Here is a 26,255-nt window from a genome sequence, read left to right as displayed (position 1 = left end):
AACTCTTAAGTTGCGCATTTTTTAAGGTTTTTATTTGTCTCAAAAGTATAATAATATGCAATATCTCGCTCACATATAAACAGCATTAATTATTCTTTATATAACACTAGCTGACCCGCGCAACTTCGTTTGCGTGTATCCCGCTACTTCATAAATCGCTATAACTCAGCTAATATAGTTTCAATGTATTTCAATTATATATAAAAACCTGTCGGAGAAAATACTCTTTCTATTAGTGAAAACCGCATCAAAATCCGTTGCGTAGTTTTAAAGTTTTATGCATACGAAGGGACTACAGACAAAATGGGCGACTTTGTTTTATACTATGTAGTGATTACTTAACATATTATTTAACAGACACTAAATAGCTGCTAAACCTCGTCTCTACAAACCACATCTGTATCGGTCAGCCTTCAGTTGCCTTCAGTGGCTTAAAGCGAGCGCTTATAAACAATTTATTACTACAACAGAGCCTTAATTGCCCAGTAATGGCAGTTTTGTCATACAACTGCTTTGTATCATGAAGTGACTAAGTAAGCTAGACGAGGTTTTGTTGGGAAAATAAGTAGCGTCACATAGTGGGCATACATTGTGGTTTTAAACTTGGAATTAACGGATATTTCCGGCTTGTATCAATAAAAATACAACCCATTATTATTGTCCCACTGCAAGGGTCTCCTTTCGTTATGAGGATAGGGTTGGGTTATGGTTAAATTAATAGTTAAAAGATTTAGGTGGATAATGATAGAGTAGATAGATAGAGGAAACACACCTAAAAAGCCCCCTATGCCTCACTGCCCCAGGATCAAAAAGGCTTTGAGATATTCTAAAATATATTTATCCCATGTGGATAAAAGTCTATGTGGATAAATCTCAATATATATTTTTGGATATTTACTATGTACTTTTAGTAATATTCATAAGATTTCTTACAAAATAACTTTCAATCTAATTACATTACATATCCTTGCGTACAACCAAACGACATTCAAAATCTTCGTATCATTTTGCAAAAACTTTTCCCTACCAAACATCCGACCGGTTTAACAGCTTCGTACCCCTATCTCAAACCCCTTTTCCTTATCAGCCGCAGTAAAAACAGCATCAAACCATCTCTATTTAAACTGATAACCGAATGTAGCAATATTGGGACGCTTGTCAACCGATATCGGAGGATAGATAGATAAATTGTGGCTGGCAGATAGCCAGGTTTAGTAACTAGTATATGGTAGTTAGTGAGGTTATATGTTTAGGGATTATGTTTCTGATTATTGTGTGGTTGAATTTGCATTGGAAATTGGTGTGTATTTTAGAGATATTAATGCGTATGTATTTATGTTTTAATTAATATATAAGTGAATAATAACGTGACTTTAGAGGAGTTCTGAATATAATGATGTTGTCAGGGATGCTCTTCATATCTGTGGAAGTAATTTCTCCTAATTTAGTTTACTATTTTTAATTTAGTCTTTTATTTTTGAACTCACGCGACTACTGTACAGTCACTGAATTCTATCAGAAGAATAATGAGTTATCTAATCAGTACCAAAAATTGTGTTAAGAGAGAGAGGTATTTTAAACAAATAATACCTATTTGTTAAACTCACTTTTATGGTAAAAAACCAAATCTTGTATACGTTGCTATCAAAAATTTCCGTTAGGTACTAATATAAACCCGTATAAATGATAAATAAACTGTTCTGCTTTGTTATAATAGTCAAGATTCATAGTTACATAAATCCAGGGTTGACAATCTGGTAGTAAAACCGCTTGTAATAACACCGCTCGTGTGAATCTACGCAAACATTGTGACAACCCAAAATATCAAGAAGGCGAGCCTTGTGGTCTCGGGACCCTTGTGATAAACAAATATTTATGTAACATGTATATAAATGTAGTTATACGTGGTGGCAAATAATGTGTATGAGAACACTGGTAGAACGAATAGATGTTGTCTTACTTAAAGTTGGAGCTTAGTCGCTCTTTAAATATCTTTTTAATTCAGACAATTTAATAATAATAACACGATCCTCTATTTCCAAACTAAGCAGAGCTTGTACTGTAGTAGTAACCAGAACTGATAAACATATTCAGATGCTTCTAAATGTATACTTATATGGATACATTCATACTGAACTGTAATAAATTAAACACTAAAATCCTTTCTTATTAATCATTTTGTGCAAACAAAAAATAACAAGGGATCTAAGTAGTTTTTTAATTTACGAGTACTTACTATCAAAAAGAGGTGGCGCGCGGTGCTTACGTTTTTCGTAGTAGTCGTATTAATTTGTAATAACTTACTAATATTAGTAATTACTGTTAAAAACAGGACAGTATATTAGGCAAAACGATTTATTTGGAGTTCCATTTGAAACCGCTAGAGGTGTTAGTTAAACTTCGTCGACGGTTTGATCGCATAAGCTTGACCAAAAGCGTCACAATGCATTAACGCACTTTCAGTGACGACACCCAAGGCTTACCGCGGATCACTGTGGTGAAATACATAAGCCATTTAAGTCTATATTTCAGCATTCATTAAATAAACAATTACTTATTTCATTCTCCTTTACGCAGTAATTCAACAATGGCTTTTTGGCCTAGCTGTCCGCGACTTGTTCCACGTGAAACAATTTTCTAGGGTCCCAAAAGTGCCCTACGTGTTAATCTAGGTTCAAAATTGTTTGCGTGTTTGATCAAAGGTTATATTTTTTTTTGTGTGAACGTTTAGTTGAAGCTTTTTTCAAAGTAGTGGGATATCACATAATCATTATAATAAAACAAGGTCCCCTCGCAAACGTATTTTCATACAATTTTCACCAATAGCTGGCGTGATTCTTGAGGAGGATTATAGTGATACTTTATAAAGGTTAACCCGAGCGAAGTCGGAACGAGCCCCTAGTCGGAAATAATATGTAACTAGAACATTAGAATTATAACGGTGAAGGAAAGCATCGTGATAAAACCTTGCATGATTGAAAATTCTTTAAAACAGTTCTTGAAGAAATGCAAAGTTCTCAACACGCACTTGGACGTAGTGGACTCGAGGCCTCCTCATTACGGGAGACGCTAGCCCTGCAGTGGGACAGTAATGGGTTAATTAATTTTGTTTTAACAACGTCCATAATGGCACAACAATAGTCCGGTCTTATTGTCTCATGCAACAACTTTTCTTTTATTCTTTAAAGCAATTACGTAGCGAATTTAAAATTCATTGTACAAGAAAAATTGTTTGCGAAAATGTCCGGTTTTTTCGTATAAAGTGAAGACTTTTCTCTCGGTCCGTGTTTGAGATGGTTTTGTTTCGAGTTATTTCTTTCAGGTAGGTTGGGAATGCTCTTGCTTGTTTATATGGGTTTTGGTCTTATTGGACTTAATGATAAAACAATACAAATCAGCGGCTATTTTCGAGAACTTAGACCTTGAATTTATTTATTTTATAAATGATAAGAAAACCATATATAGTTCAAATATTCTTATTATAATAACTATGAAACTTTGCACAGTAAGGTTATGTGTTCGATTTTGTCTCTGATCACTCTTCCTCACAACCAACGGCTTTAAAACTGATCTATGGATAAGCTTAAAACATTAAGTATTGACTTGTTTTAGTTAGGTATAATTTGAAAAACACACAAGGGAATTCTTAATAAACTTACAAATAACCAAGCTCGGTTAACAAAAAAATACTTTTCTTAACGAGCAAGTTACAAGTCAACTCTCTACATTTATCATTATCAAATAACATACTCTTTTACCCGACTAAGCCTCGTTTTACCATCATAAGCCCTGTCAAGTCCAATTAGAAGGCTGTATTCTCACAAAATTGCATCCTTTTTGCTCCCGACTGCCTTAAGCGTTCCCTTTCGACGGCAGCTGCGACCGAAAGTAATTTTGAAAAAGATCTTCACTTACGGTGAAAAAAGCATGGTGTAGGGACCTTGTTATTTGAGGAAAATAAAACTGTTTTAGGTTAGATAGAGTTATAAAAATGCAGTGGAAAAGAGACTTATTGTAATGAATGAAATGATTTAAAGATTATAGTCTCGATTTTTTGGTAAAATTTAATCAGACTTCATAGTAAAAGGACCGGTGAAATTATATAGAGATAGCCGCAAAAAATTATTGGTATTCAGCTGCATCCGGTGAGACTGGAAGCCGACTCCAACATACTTGGAAGAAAGGCTATTAATTGTTTTTGATAACTTTGCTAAATACGTTTTAAAAACGAAAGGTTTCTAGTTTGGTGCGAAAAGTCTGTCATAAACACTACTTCTCGGTATTTTGTTTGACCATTTGTGGGTCAAAATCATATTCATGACAAATTACCTAGCTTCGCAAATCATCCATCCATTTAGATCTTATCCCTTCGACAAACTTCCTAAGTTAACCCTTTAACAACATAAGTACCAACTACCAATAGCCTCCACCCAGTTTTGTACAACCCGTACATAAACTATCATTATCATTTTAATCAAGTCATTATGTTCAAAAGGAATACTTAATCCATTGGTAAAACATGCACAAAGAAACAACTAGCAATTGACGACTTAGCTCTCTAATTATTATATAAATTATGCAAGGTAGCTTCTACCCGCGACTTCGTCCGCGTGAAATTTGTCGAGGAAAAAAGATTCTACGTGTTAATCCAGGTAAGCTATCAGTTGCACCTAATTTCATTAAAATACAATCGTTAAAAAGTTACTAATGTACGTCAAACTTCCGAGTTTATAATAATAATAAAATTGTATATTTAACCTTAATTTTACAAATACAGCCTCCCAATTTTGTATAAACTAACATATGACTAAACTAAATGTCTTATCTTAACCATTCCCTCACAAAGAAACTCGCACTGCATCTCTGCCAATACGAGAGAAGATTATTTTATTTTTCATCAAATAGCATATCATCAGCAAAGACCAAAAGAAAAGGATCTGCTATAAATAAATACCTAACACAGCACTCCAACGCATTATGCTTTTAGCCATAAAGTCACACAATATATCATACAAAGATAAACATTTGGCAACGCTTAACCCTCACCGCCATAACTTCAAGGTCATCAGAAACATAAATAACGAACGTCCTTGAAAATTGTGATACATTTCTAAAATTTAAAAGAGTTATAATATAAAATCTGTCTGTCCAGTCCTATCGTGATTGCCAGTTAGCCCTCTGGCATCGTGCCAAAAAACTCTGAAATATATGCCAGCAAATGATTTTTAATATAAACGCTGTCCGATGCAGGCGACCTTAAAATTATACGCTCCATATATTATGATGGTAACTGTGTAGGGGTGAGTTAACATCAAAGTTACGCTTAAAACAGCGGTGAACGATTTGATCTGACTCTTATTTGCTGGTTTGGGTTCATAAATAACTTGCTACTACTATTATTCAGTGCAGATAATAATGATACTCCACTGTCCGAAAGCTGGGCAAGAATCTCTTACAGGAGTGAGAAAGCTTAGGCCTTGCATACATTCAAACTATTTTAAAAAGCTGACAGACAGTGTCACGTTTTTTTTACCTGTTTGCAGGTTGGGGTCTATGTTAATCTTCAAAAACTGTTAAAAAGAACTCTCAGGTATACAGGAGTTTAATACGATGTTTGACCGTTCTAAAATTTAATGAGATTTGAAACCGTTACATTGAGACTGCTTAGCTCATATACCATAAATCGGTCACCCATTTATGAAATGTCCGTACCAAACGCAGCTTAACCTACCTAAAATTCACTGACCCCCGGTTTTTGAGGTACATTAAGCGGTAGATTATCTATTCAATAGTGTCGAAACTCTTTACTCAGAAACTGGGGGTGAGAGCTGCTGTCTATAAGCTTCTCAAGAGCAGTCACACATATACTAAACTAAATAATATCACTCTATCTACAGAAGGTTAAACTACCCGTAACGTACATTAATAACAATAGCAAGTTGAAACTTGAGATGCAAACTCAATAACATAGAGATTACAGTGCATCAGAGCGAGATAGGTATAATTAAGCCGAGAGCTTCTGAAATGCGGCAAGGTTCCATCGCTTACGACGGAGAGAATTCCTTTATTACTGCATGTTGTGTAATATTCTGTTTCAGTGGTGGATGTTTAAACGATATAATGTCTAATTTATACTAGTGTTTTGGACTATACTTTGACGGGTATTGAGTAAGGCATGTGGTAGAGTTTTTGGAAGTATTTCATGAGGTTTAGCACCACGCTTTTGTACAGGGTCTGCCACACCTTTGGGTCTCAATTCTCACTTGTAACAAATCTATACTAATACTAACGGACCGCCCCGGCTTCGGTCATGTTACACTGGATTTAAAGTTACATTTAACACATAAAGGACTGGAATTAAAGTCATACACATAAACCGCATGAAAGTCCTTTACTTTAATAATAACTTGTTTGCCGAATACACGATGTCCATAATTAATTTTCAGCTTTCCAACCAATTTCAATAAAAAAATAGTATGAATGTTAATAAAAACCCGGTACTATATACGGGCTAGTATATTCTTTAATCAAATCACACGCAGTATAACTAATTGCATTAATTAGATGTTTATAAAGGCTCCAAAGCATCAGAAACCTGATATGCAACAAAAAAAACAATATAACGTTTTCTTAACGATTTTTCAAATTAAACTTGTTTCAACCGTTTGACTTATTATATTTTTACCAAGACTTCTCAGACAACTAGTTGTACAACTTGTATACCAACTATAGCCTAACAATGTGCTATAATCCGTGTTTTTACGTGTATCATATGAAAAGGTAATAGCCGAACAATCGTCAGGGGCTGGGGATATTGTTCGATTCGTTTCGCTATTAAGCTTCTTTTCCCGAGGGCATCGTACAAGGCAACTGCATTATACAGTAGATTGGAAACGTTTATTTGTTGTTTTGGTATTAATAATATTGTTATCATGTTTTGTTAGAAAAATGGATATTTAACTTATTTATTTACTAAATTTCGATGGCGTGTGTCACTAAAGTTGCATTTGTATCTTTTAACGAATAACCATATTTAGGATTGACTTTGTATGGTGACTTACTAAAAGGTAAAACAGGAACCCTTTTACTAAGATTTCGTCGTGTCTGTCACCAGGATGTATCTCATGAACCGTGAAAATTTTACAGTTGAATTTTTTACAGCTGATGTTTTTCTGTTGCCGCTTTAACGACAAATAATAAATACCAAAATACAATAAATATTGAAGGGTGCTCCTTTGCAACAAACGTGTTTTTTTTAGAAAATGGTATGGAACCATTCGTAGTACCTACTTATTTACTACTTTCTTTTGGAAGTCTCCGGCAGTTGAACGTTAAAAAATCTCCTTGTTTTTAATTATGTTCCAAAACTTGGTCAAATTTCACTGTCCTCATTGACAATAATTAAAACTATTCACTGAACCAAAATAACATCAACACTGAATCAGCAGTTTTGTATACATGTAATAGAAGGTCAACATTGCATTGAACCAAACAGAATAAAAGCGAGGCTATTAGTTTCCGATATCAGATCGTATAAAACACACAACTGTTTATTACTTACGTTGTCGATTCATTCGTCGACACTTTTCATCAACTCAAATTACAGTACGTGAACAATTTAACTACCGATTGTGTATCAACGAATCAATACGACAATAGTAGCGAATTAGTAACAGTAACAGAAATATATCGAATTTATAGTTTTTTGTTTTTTATTAAAAAGACTACTCCCACACTAAGAATTGCTTTTGTGTCGCGGGGACTTTCACAAACTTACAAACAACGGACACAAAGTACAACCAAAGCCGAAACAATTATTTGTGTATCAAATGAATAATTATTGTTCCGTGTGGGAATCGAACCCACGACCTCCCGACGCGATAGTAGCGGCATGGCGACCTAAACCGCCTCGGAGGCAGTCAGGCTTCTTTTGAAAATAATCTAATATAAACTAGAAAAAGACCAATAACACTGTCCGATCTGGGAATCGAAACCGGGGCCTTGTGGTTAGAAGTCAGATAGACTACAGACTGCGCCACAGAGCCAGTGTCTATTTACAATTTTACACACAAAAAATCGGTATCTACGTTATTTGTTTATAGGTTAACTAAACAAACACTAAAAATAGAATATAAACATCTAAAGACATTGTTCATCTTCATTACAGAATAGATTATCGCGATACAAAATGGCGGCCATGACGTGTCAATATTTTTCGCCGAGTCATAGGCACAGGCAGTGTTATATACCTTGGAGCGTGGTTCAGACTCTTTGCTGAATGGATCTAAAGATGGAAGGTGTAGGAGTAAATATGATGAATTTGGTTGTAAAATGATGTGTCATTTATTTTGATTAATTTATTTAGAGACGGTTTCTAAGGTATGCGAAGTTTGGGGTTCTAAAACCGTGATAGATCGATAGTGATTTAAAAAAATAACTTGAACTGCAGCTGTATTTTTAAGTATTTAAATACAAATATATTGTATAATAGAATACGGGAATTAACGCGAACTCGCAACACAAAATATATTGTTAGCGTCAAATCATTTGTACCGAAATCATATATATAATAAACCATGATATAAAATAATTTGAGAATTAACACGAATTCCATTTTACCTTAGAATTAATGCAATGCGAAAACTTTTAAAGTTATGATTTATATGTACATATATTAGTCCGTTATTTTCGTAAGCTTTGATGCCTAGAGAAATTTTAAAAAGTGTATCCTGAAAAATCTTTCAATCCTCTTTTAATTCAAATTAAAGTTATTTATATCTCATAGCCTCTACATAACATTACGTGTAAATCAAAGAGAATTTCCTGCAACATTAAAAAACCCTTCTCAACAGCAAGCTTGTGTTAATCACAAAAATACCTTTTCACTTAAAATCCTTACGTTAGATTAATTAACAATCCACTTAGCTGTTTAATATTCTTTTTGGCGCGGAAGTGATTTTTAAGGGCTCGTTCATACTTTGCGTGAAATGGAACGTACATAATACAGGGAGTAAAAAACGTCGGCTGATTATTCTGTTACTTAAGGTGCGTTTTTCTAGAGTAAGATTAAGAGAATAATAATTTGAAACTTGATAAATAATACTGTTGAGTGTCTAACAATAATGTACAAAAATTTGTGTACAGTAAAAGTTTGCTATTGTATGTATCGACAATTGAAACGATTGATAGTAAGACTTTGGACCTTTTCGTTTCTGACTATTATTGCTCTTATTTTATGTGAGCACATAAGATTGTGTAGTTTTAGTTTTTAACAAGGACAGTATATGTAGCTACAACATACTTTTTGTTTGGACAGAGTACTACAATCAAAACAATGTATTGTATGTTCATTAAATTTTTATTTCGTAACTTGTATCAATTATGAAATGAAACCGATGCCTATTCAATCATTATATTGTGTTCTACTAAAATCGTATCAGTTACTAAACATTAATTTTTATTCTACTCAAGTAATATCTGTACTTAAGACGTTAAAACCGTGTGAACAGAGCCTTAGGGATGATTCTCGTGAGTAGGAAATGGGGCCGGGAGCGAGCTGACGTCGCTCAACACCTACTGAAATATTTGTCGAGCTTTGTTTACTATTCAAACCTTTTACCTACCTATATCGCTGAAACGTGTGCAACGTACACTTTCAGGTGTGTTATGAAAATACGGTGTTTTTATTGTTAGAGGGGTTTTATGCAGTTTTGTAGATAGTAAATAAATAAGTGTAGTTTATTATGGTTCATCTCCTGGACTCGAGTTTCTTCCAAAAATGAGTGAAGATTTTGGTTTCTTCAAAGAAAGTTCTGTGTATGCTCATAAGCAAATGAAAATTAATAGAACTAAGTATTTGACGGTTTTTTGTACTTAACGATTTAGCATATTTGAATTACTATTGGTTTAATAATGTACTTTTAAAAACGAAAACCGCTGTTTTTATTTACACGTATTTATTACGTATTTTCGGACAAAAATCTATCTATAAAAGTATGTATAGCAGGCAAATTCAGCTAAAAGAATACCCCAATCTCAACCATTTATCTATGTATCAGCCAAAACAAGGCTTAGAATTAAGCTTGGAAACCTAAACGGCTAAAACAATTGAAAGCTGCCACAATCCACAAAGGATGGCCAACATTGGTCACCTCGACCAACACGCCAATATATCACCAATACGCCAACATGCCAATATAACACCAACACTGCACCAACTAGGTAGGGCTGGCGTGTTGCCAAAGTACTGTAGGGGCTGCAGTTTCAATAATAATACACCCTCGTGCTTTATGTACGTTCATCTATGTGCCTGATTAATTTGGTAATGTGTTGCGTAATTGTGTTTGGAATTGGAGGGTGTGTTTTGTATACTTATGTATGACAACCTCAGATGTACTACCTTTATAGATTTTAAGTTTGAATCTTAATTCCCTAACGCACAAAGATTTATTGAAAGAATATGGATAACTTAATACTGAATCATTTTAGAAATATGTATAAACATGACTAACCCCCGGTTTCTGGGATACATTTAGCGGTAGTTTATTGCACACAAAAATGACAGTTTGAGTAGGCAGTAGCTATAAAGGTTTAATAAAAAAATCGTGCCCTATAATGTAACCCTCTTCTACAAATTGCTGAAAAATATATTCTACGAAATATTGTTTAAAAGACACACCCTGTTTACTCTATAGAAAAGAAACAGTCGTTATGTGAAACTAATAAACAGTTTTTGGAATAACTAAAAGAAAAAATATCAAAATTTCATATTAAACCTTGGAATTAATAAAATCTTTTGGTATCGATAACTGAAACTGCAATTGGTATTAATTCTTTCAATTGAAATAAAAATGCAATATGCCGTCAGATTATTTCATTTAGAATCGTAGCAATTTTCAGTCGGACGTTAAAAAACGAAAGAGAAGTCGGGTCGTTTGAAAATATGCAGCGTGGAAGCCAAACGAATTGTTATTTGATCACAACTGCAGTCATTTGTAGACTTCTTTCATAAATCTTCTGTATTAAAACGTAGTTCAGAGGTTGTACATAGTAATGCGATCTAGAGACTAAAGTCACCAACGCACTGATACATATTAGCGATTTAATGTCAGCGACTTTTTGTTGGTGACTTTATTTAAAGGCTATTATTATATTAGGCTAGCTTCATGTAATTGACATGATATTTTTGATATAAAAATCCACCAGCATCAAATTTGCGAAATTTGATAGATCAGCGTCTTGGGTGAGCGTGTACTAGACTCCTTAAAGTGATACATGTTCCATCGTTAGAAAGGGATGGCGCTAGAGATATTCAGTATCTATAGCGCCATCCTTTTCTAGCGCTCTCAATCAATTAAAGCAAATTGTTTATCTTTCCTTCCTTAAATCAAAACAAAACATTTTACGACAACTACTACGATTTGACAAAACATTTTCCAAGAAAAGGTAGAAAAACTAAAACACCCGTCACGCAACATTCACCAACAAAGAACGGAATACTTCAAACAAATAGAACAATAGCCAGGGAACCCTAAAAGCCTCATCCATTTCGTTTGGTCCGACAATACAATGCATCATTTTTAATAGCGCTACGCCGTAGCTATTACCGTAGAACTTCGTAGAGCTCTACGAGCGTAGACCGTGGTTGATCGTAGTTTGCGTTTTGGCTTGAATAGATTTAGAATTAAAATGAAAAATGTTTACGTTTGTATAAATAATTGCTTGAAATATTGGAACCGTATTTTTTATTGTAGAAACGAAATATGAAGCAATGTCATTATTGTTATTATCAATGCAACTTTAGCTTTCTTTGTAGTTTTTATTTCACTAGTTTATGACTACAACTTTACCTGCAATATGCTGATAAAGTATACTAGTATCTTTTTTTAAGGTATAAGTATTCTACTAGATGTCAAATTTTATGCAAATTGGTTCCGTTTTGACGTAAGTGATAGACAAGCAAACAAAATTTCGTATTTATAAAATGTTTAGTAAACATTGAAGTATGTAATTACGTATTAAGTATAGTTTCAAATGCGATAGCCTTACAAAAACTTCATAGCTAAAGTAAATATGAAAAAGCAATATTTCATAAAATAAATCTTCTATCTACAAAACAAGATAAGATTTTCTTAGAAAAGAGAAACTCGAGTGCTCTAGTGCTTATTGTATAAAGACCTGGTTCTAGAACTGTAACAATTTCCTTGTCTCCACGTGACAAGACGATGCGGAAATTCTAAGAACTCGATAAAGTGAGAAGTTATTGAAAAATATTTTTATTTACTTTTTCCGTCCTTGTCGTATTTTTTCTTGGAGATTTCTTTATAGAAATAGATTGGAAAACTGTTTTTCTGTTAAGGAAACTAAAACAAACAATTTATATACCTATGACTGCAGTGCGACTTATATGAAATCTGATCAGCGCCCCTGGCGAATGCCGTGAGAACGATTTTTGCATTCGTATTGCAGTATCTACTAATTCGGTCTAAATAGATATTTAAGTCAAATAAAAAGTAAATTATTTATTTAACCCAATGCAGGTTGACTGTTAGAGAATGCCTTGATGCATTAAGTCCGCCTATGTACCACTACTGTACATGAAGTTTAAATAAATAAATTAATTAATTAAACCACACCTCTTATACATCACCTATGTATGTACTATGTATATAGGTAAATGTACACATTTACCTATATACTCTCAAAATACAAGAAACTTTTACAACACACATGTACATAAAATCACGCCATTTTCTTACAGGGGGTAGGCAGAGACCAGATAATGCCACTTGGCACGACCCCATACAAACTTATTTTGTACCATTCATATCCTAACATTCAAATTTCTTTAATATGAAACAAATACAGAACAAAAGCTGAAATATACTGAAAAAGCGTTGAAATCGCGGCTCAATGTACTGTCGAATAAAATTTTATCTAACGATGATATAAAGTTTAAGTACGCTCGGATTAACTTCATATTTCATGGCGGTTAGTTTTAGTTCCGCGGTGTGTTCAACTTTGGATTATAAATAACTAGCTGACCCGCGCAACTTCGCTTGCGCCCAATAAGAGAGAATGGGTGAAATTTTTCCCCGTTTTTGTAACATTAATTACTGGTACTCTGCTCCTTTTGGTCGTAGCGTGATGATATATAGCCTATGTCCTTTCTCGGGTATCAAAATATCTCCATGCCAAATTTCATGCAAATTGGTTCAGTAGTTTAGGTGTGATTGAGTAGCAGACAGACAGACAGACAGACAGACAGAGTTACTTTCGCATTTATAATATTAGTATGGATGTAGCATGATTTGATTGTGAGTTCGTTTGTACTGCTTAGTTATTATTATGGTATACATGGCCATGTTTCTTCATATTTTTTTTACATTATTTCGGACATAAGTGGGGTTTGTTCATGCATTTATTTGTGTTGATATCACAAAAATGTTTATATCTGTTTGCACAAGTGAATTTCATGAAGTGATGGTCCGATTTGTAAATTATTTTACGTTTGTTTGTATGTATCGATAATAAAATTGTATATTCTTCATTTCATCAGCGCAAAACAATAAGTCTCAGTGTCCTACGTCTAATAATTAATTGCAATTTATATCCTTATTTAGTCTGTCTAAATAGATTTTTTACCTGAAAGTTTTTTTACAAACTTTATTTACCCTTGTTTAAGTTCTTTTCAAATAGGGTTTTTTAAATATACCATCAATATTTAACCTAAATAAATAAACAATGCCAACGTTTCAAAGATTATAATATTACTTACTATTATTAGTTTTGATCACGTTTTGTTCTCATTTCAGTTACAATTTAGTTGCCATGTTTCAGGGACACTAACTAAAAAAATAATTATAACATATAAAAAAAAATCTAACATTTTTATCATGAACTAATTTACTTTTTACAACAACTCACGCGTAACCCAATTTGCGTGTCATGGGAAGGTGCTCGCGGCCTAAAACGCAAAGTTAACATAAAAACACGAAACTCGACTAACTCGTAATCGTTTCAGATCAAATCGACTACGACACACGTGATCACGCCAACCCTATTGCGTAACAGTGTTGCCAGTTTACCATATCAGTACACCTTTTTTAATTTTAGTGGCTAATTTTTAAGTTTTTGGTTTAAAATTATTGGTCTGATGTTAACTACACTGATATTACTTAACTTGCCTAGGAAAACACGTGACTTGCTATATTGATTAACAGAGTTTACATTGATATCGGATTCCAACCAAATTAGCTTCCGCTAAATTGTTCCTCGAATTGTCCTTTACTTTGATTCCTAGGTATTTCTTAAACCCCCATTTCTATCACACTTCTGCTATGAAACAATATCTGGTCATGGTGATGGAAAAACTCCTCTTTTTACAGTATTAGTATACAAACGGGCTTGTACTATTATGGTGAAATGATTAGTTAGCCTAGCTTTTGCGAAACCTAATCAAGCTGTTTCCAAGGTGCGCTTTGTAAATTTTACAGTAAGAAGTCATGGCAAATCATTACAGAATTCGCACGCAATATACTAAAAATCTTTCACATCCACAAATTCTTCTACTAGTCTAATTTATTAAAAATATTTCGACAAAACAACCCCATGAAGGGTGTAAAATCAAAGCGCAGCGGGAAGGGTGCGTAGTCTCCATAACAACGGACATCAAACAATTTCGTATAGACGTGTTATGACAAATATTGAACTGATTGTTGAAGAAATACGTTTAGAATTTCTAAAGACACCGTTCTTTTGTAATTGTAATTAATTATGTTTTGTGGAAATTGCTTTGATTATTTATATGTCATTAATTGTCTCTGCGGTCGCAGAAGTATATGCATGTGTCTTGAGTCTCGGATTTGGTTCCGGAAAACTATTGGAATGTTCGAGATAGCAATTCGGATTTCCGTGATCTAACAGTATTGGGTATATTATTATATATTGGTACTCTTTGCATAGGTTAACCTTATTAATATCTTGCAACTAGTACACTTAGTATTATAATGCAACGGGTCTTAAACGCGATCGAAAATTAAAGGTTAGGATACCTTATTTGTTCACCCGACGTTTCGATCGAATTAAATGCCGGAAATATAAGGTTTTTCATACATACATCTTACACTCATTCATTCGTATACAACAGGATTACACAAGAATTTCCTTCCCTGTAATAAACTATCAATCTCCCAAATTTCATCAAAATCGGTAAAGCAGTTTAGACACAAAACTAACAAACTTAACTTACCTATTTCATGTACAAATCAGAGCATAATCGTTTTGTAATGTTTGTTATAAAGCATAGTTTGCACGTATGTTATTCCCTTGGGGTTAATACTAAATCATTTTATACGTTACTCTAGGGACGTTCACTGATAGTAGGCCATATCTGATTCAAATGCCTGTACATTATAAACGACTATAAATAGATCTATACTAATATTATAAATGCGAAAGTCTGTTTGTTTGTGTCGCTTTCATATTGTCCTTATAGCCTATCCGGCCGGTCAGTTTCATTGAAACTAGCCAACTGTCCAACTGTACAGGACTCTGTTTATAATATTTAAATGTACCCCCTTTGGGGTGGAATTGATCAAATTTCTACGTCATAACATTTACCTGCTTGCCGAACAGCACGACCCGTCCAGTGGTTTGGGCTGTGCGTTGATAGATCATCATGTCAGTCAGTCACGTTTGATTTTTTTATATTTAGATTAAATAAATAAATTTAACCCATTAAAGTCCCACTGCTGGGCAAGGGTTTCCTCCCGCAATGAGGGAGGAGTTAGGCCTTGAGATCACTACGCTGGCCAAGTGCGGGTTGGGGACTTCTCATACCTTTAAGAACTGTTCTAAAGACCTCTCCGGCATGCAAGGTTGCATCACGATGTTTTCCTTCACCATTGGAGCATGTGATAATTATTTCTAATACACACATAACTTCGAAATTAACGCAGAGGCTACGTATTTTCGGTACCTACCTAAAGTTAATAGAAGCAAAGCCCATTTCCATAGAACATCGTCCATCCCAGCACACGATTACATTGTCACAATGATATGCCATAGTCATCGGGTTTACATCTATATGCAAATGTTCGTCCAATCGGACACAGCAAGTTGCTTCAATATGCATCTATGTTACCGTACAGGTAATCATTGAATGCAATCTGATATGCATATAAATATTAATGCTACGATCAAATTATTGGTTAAAATCATTGGTTCATGAGATCAAATATTAGTATTATTTTGTTAAAGTTGCTGTAGAGGCGTTCGAGGCACCCATAGCGTGTAGCACTCACCGGTCGGTAAACGATCTGTTGGTTAAGCAAACCTTGGCGCGGTCATTCCATAGATGGGTGACCGCTTAGTGGTATTTGAACTAGGCGTCTCCGTGCTTCGGAAGGTACGTAAATCGTCAATCCCGGTTGTTGTCAATTAAGATATCAGTATTTAAGCCACGTCAAAGACTTTCGAGCGGCTTGAACAACTTTGATATTATATTGACCACTAACCTAGAAGATTACGATAGATAGATATAATAAATAATATATAGTTAAATAGATAGATAGAAGCAATCGATTTTAAATTCAAATTTCAAACTCATAAAGAACATATTCCGATGAGACCGTTAACCCCCTTTTAAAGAATATCTTTTTAAACGATTATAGCAATGGAACTCACGGCAACAGCCTGATTCATTGGAATCCAAAGATTTCGTGCTTCGCCATTGTTTTTATGAAAAAATATTTCACCGTATTCCAATATGGAAGTCAAAAGAACAATTTTCATCAATTTTTATACTTTCGCGTGCTTTTCATTCCGAACTTCTGGTTTCATGTTTGCTTTGTTAAAGAGAAAATAAATTGTTTATTTTTGCGATTTAAATAACTTTTCTTTGTTATAGAATTTTTTAACGTTGGGAAATAAATACGATATCATAAGCTTTATAGCAGAAAACAAGTAGCTATTAGGTATTTTTTAACCGACTTCAAAAAGGAGGTTATCCGTTTGACTTGTATTTATATTTTCCGCGATCATTTAGATTTATATTTCATGTAATGTAAATACATGAAATATGCAGATAGATGAATGCAGAAACATAAGTCAATATTAGATGATACTGAAATATATATCTGTCTCTATAATACACATGAAAGTGACAAAGACTACATGATACTTAAAAGTTGCATAAAGTCGAGGACCGTTTCTGCATTTAGCTGCAAGTTTTACGTATTTTTCAACATCGATAAATAATATAATCGTAACCTTACTTTTTATTGCATTTCAATTCGTTTTAGTATTTTTTCGTTTGACTGAATTATCGTTAGTATACATTAGTAATCGTTATTGAAATAGAGCTCATCAATTTGAAGTTAGACTCGATATCAGTACGATTTATTGAATGTTTTATGTGAAGGACTCAGGCGTAATCACCGTACGGAAAATATTCAGTTTATTACACAAAATACATACGCAAACACATTACACTCTAAGTATTATTATTTTGTTTTATTTATCTTTATTTTAAACTAGCTGACCCGCGCAACTTCGCTTGCGACACATAAGAGAGAATAGGTGAATTTTTTCCCGTTTTAGTAATATTTTTTTCTGGCACTCTGCTCCTATTGGTCGTAGCGTGATGATATATAGCTTATAGCATTCCTCGATAAAAAAACACTGAAAGAATTTTTCAAATCGGACCCGTAGTTCCTGAGATTAGCGCGTTCAAACAAACAAACAAACTCTTCAGCTTTATAATATTAGTATAGATTTTGCTAAACCTCTTGGTAGCAGTCGAAAAAATACGACTTTAGAATATTTTTTGGTATATTTTATTTAATACTGTGTTATTGGCGAAATAAGGCAATAAACCAGGATCGCTACTAAACTAAAAAAAAAACAGAAAAACTAGCCTAAAAAACAAAGTTAATTAATAACTACTATAGTATATAATATTAATTAATTTCAATCTAATTGCAAAGATATATTATAATGAAACCCCTACCATTGTTCCAATTCTCGGTCTCCGAGTTTGCGCCGACAAAATCGAGGTCGGCTAAAATGTGATCGTGAGAATGCAATTTCAAAAACTCACTAGAATTCGGGAGTGAAATTGTTCTCGGAGAGTATCAAGACTTGCTAGATACGACGTACGGAGGAAGGCTGTAATTTGACAGTTCGGAAGGGAAACTAGTTTTATGGTCGGTTTTAATAGTTTCATGTAAGTAGGTTTTGTACAGTTTTGATACGAAGATGGTTCTATTATTTGCTTTATGTGTCTAGAAAATCAAATAATATGAGTTGTAGATAATCTTTTTATCCAATTAATACGCTTTTATGAGTTTCAGGAATATTTTTTTTGGGGTTAGTATAGAATTGAACAGTATTATCGATGAGTAATAATGATATACAGTGTACTTGAAGTTGGCATTGGCAAGGCCTTAAACATGATTTTAAGTTGGAAAAACAATTAAATTATGTCTAATGTATAGCATGTCGGATTTTGGTAACTATTTTTATTTTATAAGGGCCCGAAACACATACTTTGAGAAGATCGTAAATTAGTTTCCCAACGCACAACCCAGAATTAATCGTTAAGAAATACTAATATCAAAAGCCTACTGAAAATGCTACATAAACTCTTCAAACTGCACTTTAATAAAAAACACATCGTCAGCCTTCACTACACAAAGTCTTTCGGAACAAAATTACACAATAACATTGTATTAGAAGCTAGACTACCTAAGCTTGTCTCGTCTAGGACTTACATATACATTTTGATTAAACTGTATGTCTCATATTGCACTTTAAATTGTTATTACTCTTTGCAAATATGACAAAAAGCAAACGATTTTATACGCGATAGAATAATAATATAAGCGTGGTTTTGGCTTTTAAAACCGAGTTTTAGTGTGATATTTTATTTCGAGGCGTACATAGCCAGTTTCGCTCACCGTTCGGTAAACGATCTGTGGGTTAAGCAAACGTTGGCACGGTCATTACATAGATGGCTGACCGCATAATGGTATTTGAAGATTTTCATTTGAGTCTCCGTGCGTCGGAGGACACGTAAAAAGTCTGTTCCGGCTGTTGTCAGTTAAGATAACAGTCTTTTAGCCACGTCAAAGGCCTTTCGTGCGGCTTGAACAACTTTGACACTAGGTTGACCACTGACCGAATACGATGAGAGAGAGAGATTAACATTACTTCATAAAAATTAGTCCCCGTAAAAAGACCAAGAGGGAGACCCAAGACCACGTGGACGGAAGTGTTGCGGCGAGACATAAAGGCATGTGAGGTTGAGAAAGACGACGTCAAGGATAGGGCGAAGTGGAGGGAGAGTGTAAGAAGGGCTGAGCCCACCACTATATGGGACGAATAGCCAGGAAGAGAAAGAATATGTTTTATGATACTAATTAAAAGTGAGTTTTTCCCTATTGAGGTGTAAGTTGGATTTTATGAAATATTTGAACAAAATTTCCACTGTTCAATTGATAAATATTTTCCCCAATTCCAAATTGTACTTTCTATCCGCTATTGATTGGAAAATCTTCAAATGCCTTTAACAACTTTGACCCAGAACAAACTCAAGAACTTCCCAATATTAGAAATATATTCGGAAATAACAATACAGAGAGAAAAGCTGCCCTAAATATCTCGATTTTAAATAATCGCGTTCGTTCCCAAATTAAATTCGCTCCCCTATGAATGAGAGTGAAACGTCTGACGAAATTAAAATTCCGATACTCTCAATATGCGGGCATTCCGTTGCCATTTTCGTTAGGCACTTTGTTGTGTACGTTGTAGGAATAGCGCGATGGAACGTTACATTGCGTATTGACGTAGTAAATACTCCGATCACGGTAACTTGAACGCCAGAATTGGGAATTTCAATTTTCAATCGTGCGAATTTCAAACCGACGCTTGCGGAATAAATTATTTTATTATCTGTGAAAAAATATGGTCAGTTTTTAATAATCGTGTAAACTGGTTAATTTTAAAACTGAAAATAATAATTTTATTTGTGAGGCGTAAAATCTGTAACACAAAAAGTGAAGCTATTTCGTATTTGCATTTGACCTCATTGTAATTTTAGGCTGATAGGTGCTCGGATTCGTATATGAATTATTCAAATCGTGTATCTTCTACACTTATTTTATACAAAAGGCGAGGGTGCGGGCTTAATATCACAGACAAAGTAGGTACTACGCCGCGTTGTTTGTACCATAAAGGCGATCATGATAACACTCTAATAAGCAATTACAACGTATATGTTGACGATACCAAACATCGTTACTTAAATACGATACCGACCATTGAAAATATGATACAACTCTCTTACGTTACGTGGTATTGATTCATTTATCGTGTAACATGACTCTAAACAACTATGTATACGTAATCTAATCGACAACTAACTGTGATGCACTATTCAACGACCATGGGAAGGGGAAGTATCTGAACTATACGTTTAGAAGGTTCAACACATCGCAGGCTCTATAAGTCGATACTCTAACTCTAAACATCGTCGCAGATTTGGTTAGAACGCAATACTCGGTTTTGGGCAAATTCATGAATGAAAGTGGCCATGTTTGGCACATTTCAGTATCGGATCGATGATTTTGACTCGAGATCGATACGTATTAGTGGTGGAAGTCCAGCCAAATCAGCGCGATGGTGCAACACAGCATGCGGGCGGGTGTGTGCGGGCGAGCTCACCGTCGGCATCAGCTGATCAGTACTCCGCACGCGCGTCACCTTGTTCTTGTAGATGAGCTTCTTGAGTGCGCGCTCCACCGGCTGGTTCCAGCGCATGAACATCACGTACGCGCCGTACAACGAGAACAGCACCAGCGCCTCCTGCCAGTATATCACGTTGTCCCGAAAACAGTATATCAACACCAACAGGCTGATCGAGTAAAAGGTGCAGTCGCGGAACAAGGGCCACCAGGTGAGCGTGAGAGTCGTGCGGGAGAAGAGCGCGCACGCACCGATCACGAACAATATGTTGAACACGGCCGAGCCCACGATCGTCCCGATGCCGACGTCGTCGAACGACACGAACACGCCGATCACGGAGGTGAACAGCTCCGGCGCCGAGCCGCCCGCCGCCATGAACGTGGCGCCGGCCACGTCGTCGCGGATGGCCAGCCGCTCGATGATGACGTCCAGCGCGGGCACGAAGAACTCGTCGCACACGATCGCGAGCGCCACGAACATGTAGCCCATGCCCACGACGTGCAGCAGCACCGCGCCCGAGCGCCGCTGTTCCTCGCTGAACAGGTCCGTGGGGAACAGCGGGGTCTTCTCCTCCTCGGGAGGCGGCGAGGAGCCGAGCGCGTCGAGCGGGTCGAGCGCGTCGAGCGCGTCGGTGGCGTTGGGCTCGCCGGCCCGCGCCGCCGCCAGCAGCGCGAGCAGCAGCGCGCCACCCATGCCGCGCTCCCGGGGGCTCCGAGCACACTGCCGCGTGCCGCCCGCGCGGCCCCCGCCGCCCCCGGCGCCCGCGCCCCGCCCGCGCCCCCGCCGCGCCCGCTCGATAGCGCCGCACTGCGCCGCGCCGCCGCCACACCGCCCGCCCACCACGCTCCTGCTCTCTGCTCCGCCTGCACCTCCTGCACCTCCGACACCTCCGACACCTCCTGCACCGCGTGCTCACTACGCGCTACACACACTACACACACAACACTCGCCACACACGCCGCCACGTCTCCACCACGCACTTATCTTTCCAACTGGCCGTTCATCCTGAGTATACTTTAATTAACTCGTTAAACATTCCGGGATCGATCACTATCGCAAACATTACAACTCGATTAGTTTTAAGGATTGATCGTTGACCCTCAGTAATCGCCTTAAAGATGCTCACTTTTAAACTCGAGTTATCGTAGCGCAGATGTAAACATACAAAGGTCTGATAATTATTAATGCGTTGTCCATAACCTAGTACAAGGGATTTAGTTTGTTAGATAAAAGCCTTACTGAAACAGTGTGTGGCGCTTTCAGATAATTGCGAAACGTTCCTACGTTTGCAATCTGGATCTGTAGATAATTCACGAAGTAACGTCGATGAGAAATTTAGCGGAAATAAAATGAAAATGGAGTTTGTTTAAGAAAAAGGAAATGTATGGGCGTTGCGCTGTTTTATATTAAACGAAGTGAGCGGTAGGCGGAGTCACGAGGCTGTGCGGAGCGCTGGAGGCACGTCGTGTAACGAGTGAAGCTTAAACATAGCTTAATGGCGATCAAACAGCGCACCGATGTCTTTTAAGAGCTTCATTGTTTAATTGACTTTGTATAAATTGCAAGACGTTATGAAACTCTGCTTAATCTGTGCTGATTTGCATTCATAGTTTGAGTAACTTTCTTTATTTAAGTTATTGGATATAAAAGGCAAAATCTTGGAGAGCTTTTATTAGAAAAGAAAATTGACTCATTTATATGATGATAGTTTTTGTACTCTCAATATTAATAAAGTAATCTAAACTAATTTACTTACTCATATTAAAATGCACAAATCTATCCGTTTGTTTGTCTATGCCATTTCTCCTAAACAGCTGACCCTATAACGATAACATTTAGCACTTAGCACAGACATAATTAAAGGACTGCCGTCAAACATACACGGCTTATCTTTTAAAAAATCAAAGTTAACCTAAATGAAACCTAACCGTGCAGTACCTTAAAAAGTGTATTAACTTCAATATGAAAAGTCAGTTTCAATTCTAACAGATGAATAAAAAGCATTGGTTAGTGTTACGGTACATAATAACGGTGTACATAAGTGATACCGTACAACAGTAGTTACGCTTGTAAACATATGAATAATTAAACACGACTACTAACTACTTATTAGTCATAAAATTGCGCTTTATTGTAGGCATGTTGTTGGTTCTATACTTTGTAAGAGCGAGTTTTACAAGACTATTTTATGTAGTAATTATCTAAATACTATTTACTTTTATGTGTGTACTTGCAAATTGAAACTTAAGTCAATACATTATATTAGTACTTAGAAACTTAACTTACTTAACTATATAATCTTTACTACTGCTTATATCATAAAAATATTATATTATCTTCTTATTCAACGTGTTTACATTTATCGTAAATATTTTTTTAAGAAACATTACATCTAAGAGCGTCTTTTTAACTGTTCTTGAGTACTAAGTCCTTAACTGATTGGCCAGCATAATAGGTTCAGTGTAACATTGATAGGTTAAATTTATATCTATTGATTATCTAGTTTTCTTTCCTAGCCCTTTACTTGTACCATACAAATATTTCAAGGTAAGGATTTCCTAGTCGAATACGCAAGGATTAAGGGCTTAAGAATTAGAAAGATATAAATCCTAAATGAACTTAAACAACGTTCTTTATTGAATGGAATATATCTTTCTTTATTGGATAAACAAGATTTAACTCAATTTATCGAATTTGGCACCAAGCTTTTAATAAGTCTTATAGTAGGTACCTAACCGGTTGAACGCGGAGTATCCAATTGGAGGTCTGGAACTGGCCACTTTATGGTGACTGTTGAAGGAACACCGTCAGGTTTTAAGTCGGTATGCCCAAATTTAAAAGCCGGAACGCCTAGCCGGCGGGAGAGCCCGACAGACCCCCGCTTCCTCCCTGGAGCGGGACATGCAGTTATGCATTTTCCTGACAAAAAAAAGGTACCTAATATATAAGTACACGTGCACAAAACACCATAACAGAGCCAGACATAAAAAAACGCATACAGATCGATTCGTCCAGTCTGCGGCTGGATGCAGACAGACTAGGGTTGGAAACTTTTTGTTAGGGGGCGTAGGGGGTGAGGCTATCGCCGTGTTCCGGGTACAATTACATGCCGATATATAGGGAGTGTGCAGGTTGTATCGCGGCTACGGGAACGGCTTTACGGCTTTTTATATTAATATTACGAATGCCAATATGTATGTGTACGTTTGCTTTGGTTTTGTTAAAATGCCTGGGATATAGCTGGGACCTAATAAAAGACCTGGGATCAAGCATAGAGTACCTACTTTTTTTTTAAACTACCTCTGAAGCACGGAAAAGAGAGTGCAGCGGCCTGGGTTTCGCTAGTAAGCCATAAACCTATATAAAAAATCAATCTTAATGATTGTAGTTATTTGTGTATTTTGCGTTTACCTTTAAGTTCATATCGTAAGGCGAAAATGTGGAAGATAAATAATGAAAAAAGTGGTGGAGAACAAATAAATAATGAAATGATATAATTTTGTAATCCGAATGAACTTTGAATCGATTATTTTATATGTCTGAAAAGACTACACGACACTATATACCTACATTTTGAATACAAGATTTGTCTTAAAAAGAAGACACAAATCTCTCGAAACCTCTTTCAAAACGGATTTCAAACTTCGACAAACAAAACACTCCGTAAATGCTATATAATGCATACTCCTTTACAATTAAACACACACCTATAGATAGCAATACCCAGGTCCAAGTGCACACTGTGAGGCAGACAGACAACGTTCCACCTATTTGTTTGTTTTCATCGATCTACAACATCCCACTGTGTTGCACTGATGCCTTTTATAATGCCTAAGTTACTGTTATATTTGGTTGCATAATTTGTATGTTCATTAACAACAGCCGCACGAATCGATATCTGAGGTTAAGCTACGCTTGCCGAGGTGGTTCTGTGGATGGGTGACCATCTTGTACATAATAATACCGAGTTTCTCCATGTTTCGGAAGGCACATTAAATTGTGGGCCCCGGCTGTCATTTCAATTTTCCCGGCTGTAGTTTAAAGTCTGACTGTTAGTCAAACTTTAAACCGTATTAGGTATCGAACCGGGGACCTCGTTATCAACAGTCGTAGGTATACATATTTTAAACAAAAATCCGAAATCATTATGTCATGGATTGAACGTTTAAAAACTATTAAGACTTTTCTACGCTTTCAACGTTATGTATTCAATATTTAATGTATCTAATATTATTATATACATAACTTAGTATTTATTTTGTTTCTTGAAATAATATTATTCATTCTTTGTTATTTCCTAACGATCAACTGAAATGCAAACGCGTGCTTCCGATCGTATCTACGATCCGCTACGAAGCTCTACGCCGTGCTACGAAGTTGTGCTACGTACGTATAGGCTCATGGACAAATCGCTAATCTGCATTTAACATGCTACGGATACCAAAACATTCTTTACGGTGATTGACTACTGTTTATTTAAGTTTGTTTATTAATTCGATAGTATTAATATAGATAGTTAACCGTAAAAAAAATCTAACATACTTACTTTATTACATAAGTCACATAAAAAAATAAATCCCATACCTCGGTCTAATTTATTGATATAACTCCTAGGAAGGCCAAATTAACCTCTATAGCTTCAAGGAAAAACTTAGAAAATTCAAATAAACATAATAATTTCGGCTAAGTGCTTTTATCCTTAAGCTTTCCTTCATCATTGTCATATTTTGTTCCGTGTTTTTTATTCAAAAGGATTCTAGGTCAATTCAGGTCAAGATCTCTTCGTTTAAGTTAGGTACTGTATATTCTATTGTAAGTAGGTATAACCATTGAACCGAAAAGTTGTGGTTCGATGCGGAAGCGATTGCAAACAACCTGTGTGGTTTTATCATTAGCTTAATTTATTTTACGTGATTAACTAATGTAGGTAAGTACTTTGTGTTTAAAAGTAAGTATTCATATCTATTGGTAAATAATAATATATTAATACTGAAATTGCTAACTCAACGATCAGTGCATTAAACAGAGCGGCCAAAATGAATAAATAATTTATCAAAATTTTTGGCTTTACTACGGCTCTTGACTAATAAACTAAGTACGTCATACCGGAAAAAGAAAAAAAAAACTGAAAATGCAAATCTATCTACGAAAATGTTTAATATTACTACTAAATAATCAGTGACTATTTATTTGACTCGGGTTTTATGCAAACAAAAACATTAATATTATTGAAGAAATGTTATCAAAGTAAAAGATTATGCGTAAAATGAAACGTCAATTCCTATGTCACGTCATAGTGATGTAGCTTTAGTAAGCGTTTTAGTAATATTAAATATAATTATGTCAAACTGATTCATAGAGCATAGATGATATTATTTGTTTGGAAATTATGTTGTATTCAAAGAAATATTTTTTATCTTCTTTATCAAGTGTCAAACAAGAAAAATCGGCATCTAATTATCGCGGTACCTCAATATAATTACGATGACCTTCTCCTACCTTTTACTTAA

At 35.5% G+C, this 26,255-nt stretch overlaps 1 protein-coding gene across 3 annotated transcripts in view; it reads right to left on the bottom strand.

The window, feature by feature from the left end:
- Nckx30C (solute carrier family 24 member Nckx30C) overlaps nucleotides 1–21,452 on the bottom strand; it is a 99,858-nt gene extending 78,406 nt beyond the window's left edge. For all 3 annotated transcript variants that reach the window (XM_076124934.1, XM_076124935.1, XM_076124936.1), the window contains exon 1: nucleotides 20,725–21,452. In XM_076124934.1, the coding sequence (XP_075981049.1) occupies nucleotides 20,725–21,438 (714 nt within the window). In that variant the 5' untranslated portion in view covers nucleotides 21,439–21,452. The remainder of the gene's footprint in view (nucleotides 1–20,724) is intronic.
- Between the last annotated feature and the right edge of the window lie 4,803 nt (nucleotides 21,453–26,255).

Source organism: Anticarsia gemmatalis, chromosome 17 (genome assembly GCF_050436995.1).
Source record: "Anticarsia gemmatalis isolate Benzon Research Colony breed Stoneville strain chromosome 17, ilAntGemm2 primary, whole genome shotgun sequence".
Taxonomy (NCBI): domain Eukaryota; kingdom Metazoa; phylum Arthropoda; class Insecta; order Lepidoptera; family Erebidae; genus Anticarsia; species Anticarsia gemmatalis.
This window is presented reverse-complemented; position numbering and strand designations above follow the sequence as displayed.